General features: G+C 50.0%; 1 protein-coding gene across 1 annotated transcript in view; it reads right to left on the reverse strand.

The window, feature by feature from the left end:
• ANKS3 (ankyrin repeat and sterile alpha motif domain containing 3) overlaps positions 1-3,135 on the reverse strand; it is a 12,484-nt gene that overhangs the window by 7,575 nt on the left and 1,774 nt on the right. Inside the window, exons 4-7 of the mRNA XM_010131233.1 lie at positions 2,700-2,781; positions 1,949-2,084; positions 1,481-1,639; positions 299-424 (exon numbers count right to left, since the gene is read on the reverse strand). Coding sequence (XP_010129535.1) covers positions 299-424; positions 1,481-1,639; positions 1,949-2,084; positions 2,700-2,781 — 503 coding nt within the window. The remainder of the gene's footprint in view (positions 1-298; positions 425-1,480; positions 1,640-1,948; positions 2,085-2,699; positions 2,782-3,135) is intronic.

Below are 3,135 nucleotides of genomic sequence, written 5' to 3' on the forward strand. Positions count from 1 at the left end.
ACCCCAACCCCCGGCTTGTCAGTGGGAAAGGACCACGCAAGCCTCTCACATCCAGGCGTGCACTGCAGGCTGGGCTGTTCTCCGAGACGGCCACTTACCCCTGCTGCTGCTGCTCTCCACATCCTGCTCATTGATGGGAGAGGTCACATCCCGGTTCCGGATATCGCCTGCTTCACAGCTGCCATCATCGTTAAAGGTAACATAGCCCTGAGGAGGGATCAGTGGGAAAGGACCACGCAAGCCTCTCACATCCAGGCGTGCACTGCAGGCTGGGCTGTTCTCCGAGACGGCCACTTACCCCTGCTGCTGCTGCTCTCCACATCCTGCTCATTGATGGGAGAGGTCACATCCCGGTTCCGGATATCGCCTGCTTCACAGCTGCCATCATCGTTAAAGGTAACATAGCCCTGAGGAGGGACCTGCTCTGTGTGCAAGAGGGAGAACAAGTTACTGGGGAGGTTCTAGCAGGAAAACAAACCACTCAGGCATTTGAAAATAATCAAAAGAGACTGTTTCCTCCACTAGCAGGCTGCATTCTAAAAACCACAGAGAAACACCAAGAAACACACATACCTACAGCCTCGTTCACACAAACACACATCAGCTACACTAGATGTGGACGGTTTCATTGAAAAAGTCAGAGGAAAGAGCCTCATGGCAGAGGTACCCCTTACCTAGCAGCTTTCAGCATTTCCTCTCCTCTTCATACTCAGAACATACCCAAAACTCTTGAGAGCAAGGTGCCAGCTCTGTCCCATCCCCAGCCAAGCACACCCTGTGAAACCAGCTCTCTGCGTCTGTTTAGGACACTGGCAGCATCCCACTGCCATTTAAGAAGGTGACCGTATCGTTTAGATACAGCCACTGCCTGCGGGATAATATCGCTCTGTATTAAGAGAATGAAGCGAACTTGCTTTTAAGTCCATATTCTTGGTTATTCTAGACAACAGGGTCATCAGCCTGAGAAATACTGACGGCTGACACACACATAGCAAGGCAAAACTCACACCACTGCACCCAGGGGCAGACACCTGACGCGGGATCATCTTTCTCTTGGCCTACTGCAAAGGCTTTGTAAGCTCAGACAAAACCAGCAGCTCTAGGAGCAGTGAGTTCACTCCTCTGATCAATCATTTCTCAGCCTGTGTGACCACTTTGTCACCAGCTTGAGGAGGTTCTCAAACTTTTGAGCTTTCCTCAGAAAGGAAGCCAGGCTGTGCAAGAGTCAGGAACAGCAGAGGGAAGAGCAGTGTTTGTTCCATAGCAGCGTTCAGCTCATCAATATCCAGCCCTGACAAAAGAGTTCCAGGGGTTTTCTCTCTAAACCAGAGACTGGACAGCCTCGTGTGATGGTGTTTCTTTGTTTCTCTACAAACCACAAGTGAAACCGAAATGAAGAGGAAAAACAGTAGGCACAGATAAAGCCACTGTGCACTTGAGCCCTCAAGGGACAGTCAGTGAGGCTTGTAACTCTTCTCACCATAGCAAGACTGCTTCTTCCCCCCGATTCCAACCGCTGTGATCTTAGCCAAAGCCTGGGGCCCATCGTGGATGCTGGGCCCCTTGCTCCTACGCACAGGTCTCTGTCTCTGGGGAGCAGAGCATGATTCGTCTGAGGAACTCAGCTCTTCGTATTTCCCTGGAGGTCAAACACAGGTTGTTAGCAGCACAGTAACACATTTACCGACTTTATTTGCTACTGGTCCTATAAAGGGAGTGGGAAGAAAAAAGGAAATGTTAAACAAGGGAGTGTGAAACAGTTTAACTGTCAGAAAAGGGCCAGCAGACAAAAAGAGCTGTCGATTCATGCCTCCTCCATCCTCAGAAATGCTGGAATTCCCAGTACAGACCAGCTAGTGCTTCCCCATACACACACTAACACACTTTCAAAATATCAAACACCTTTGCAGGTTCTGTCTTCAAAGGAAGAAGGTAAAACATCTGTTACCTGGACCCCTGCAGAAGACCTTGGGCACAGGGGCTGCATGCAAATCTATCAGCCCCACAATCTTCGTGTGCCCGTACTTCATGGCCAGTGTCCGTGCTGTGGCTCCAGTGTTATCTCTGACATCTGCCTTCACTCCCTAGAGAAAACCAACACACGTTTAGCCTGTACCTAGCACGGGGTATTACATACAAACATTCACAGCAGCCAAAGAATGGCCTTAGTTCCTCCACGGGAAGCACAGGCTCACCTTTGACAGACACAGCTGGGCTCCACTAACACCTTGCTGCCTCTCTAGTTACCCACAGCCTCCCCCATCCTCAAACAACAAGTAACCCACACAGGTGGCTCTTGTGCTCTGCTGCAGGGACCAGTTTCATGGGATATTAAAACCAAATTGTTTAACTTTAAGCATCACGCATGCTCAAGCTTTTGGAGGCAGAAGATGTCCACTGGCCTAAGCCTGTAAACACGACAGAGATTAGTGGTCCAGCTGTTGTCCAATTCAGTCATTCAGTTAAATCTGGACAGTTAGACCTCTCTTCTGTTGTGCAAGGCCAGTGTAAAATCAGAGTGCTAGTCCTCAGAAAGCAGATACTTTCAGAACCACCCTGGAAGTCTGGGACTTCAGAAGTGACTGTCATCAAGGATCGAATATAACTCTGTCAAGAGGGCAGTGTCAGACTCGTGGTTCTTCCTCCGAGGGCTGGAACCACAGGTTTTCAGCTTCACAGAGAACAGCCGAGACACTTACGTGATTGAGAAGGTACTGAACAATGATCTCATGGCCGGAAGCAGCCGCTTCCATCAGAGGCGTATATCCATACGCTGGCTCCCTGGAGAGAACACACATACACGGAACTAGGATAATCACAGCTCACGTGCCCTGCAGCCTTTGCCATACCCCAGCAGGTCATCTCCAGCCTCTGCTGATCACAAACTCTACCACGTAGTGCCTGTTCCACTGCTCTCTGGTCCACCTCTGTGGCACTCCCAGAAGAAATTCAGGAAGTGTTACTCCACTGGCTGCACAGCAACAGATCACTCTTCCAGTTGCACCTCTGCCTTTTGGTGGCAAATTCAGTTTTGCAGGAGCTAACAAAGCAAGAACCTCAGGCAATTCAATATGCACCGATATACAGGCAGCTCCCAAGGCATGGGAACGCTCTGCACACTTCAGAACAGCAAAC

The sequence above is a fragment of the Buceros rhinoceros genome, unplaced genomic scaffold (assembly GCF_000710305.1).
Source record: "Buceros rhinoceros silvestris isolate BGI_N320 unplaced genomic scaffold, ASM71030v1 scaffold29132, whole genome shotgun sequence".
Lineage (NCBI taxonomy): Eukaryota > Metazoa > Chordata > Aves > Bucerotiformes > Bucerotidae > Buceros > Buceros rhinoceros.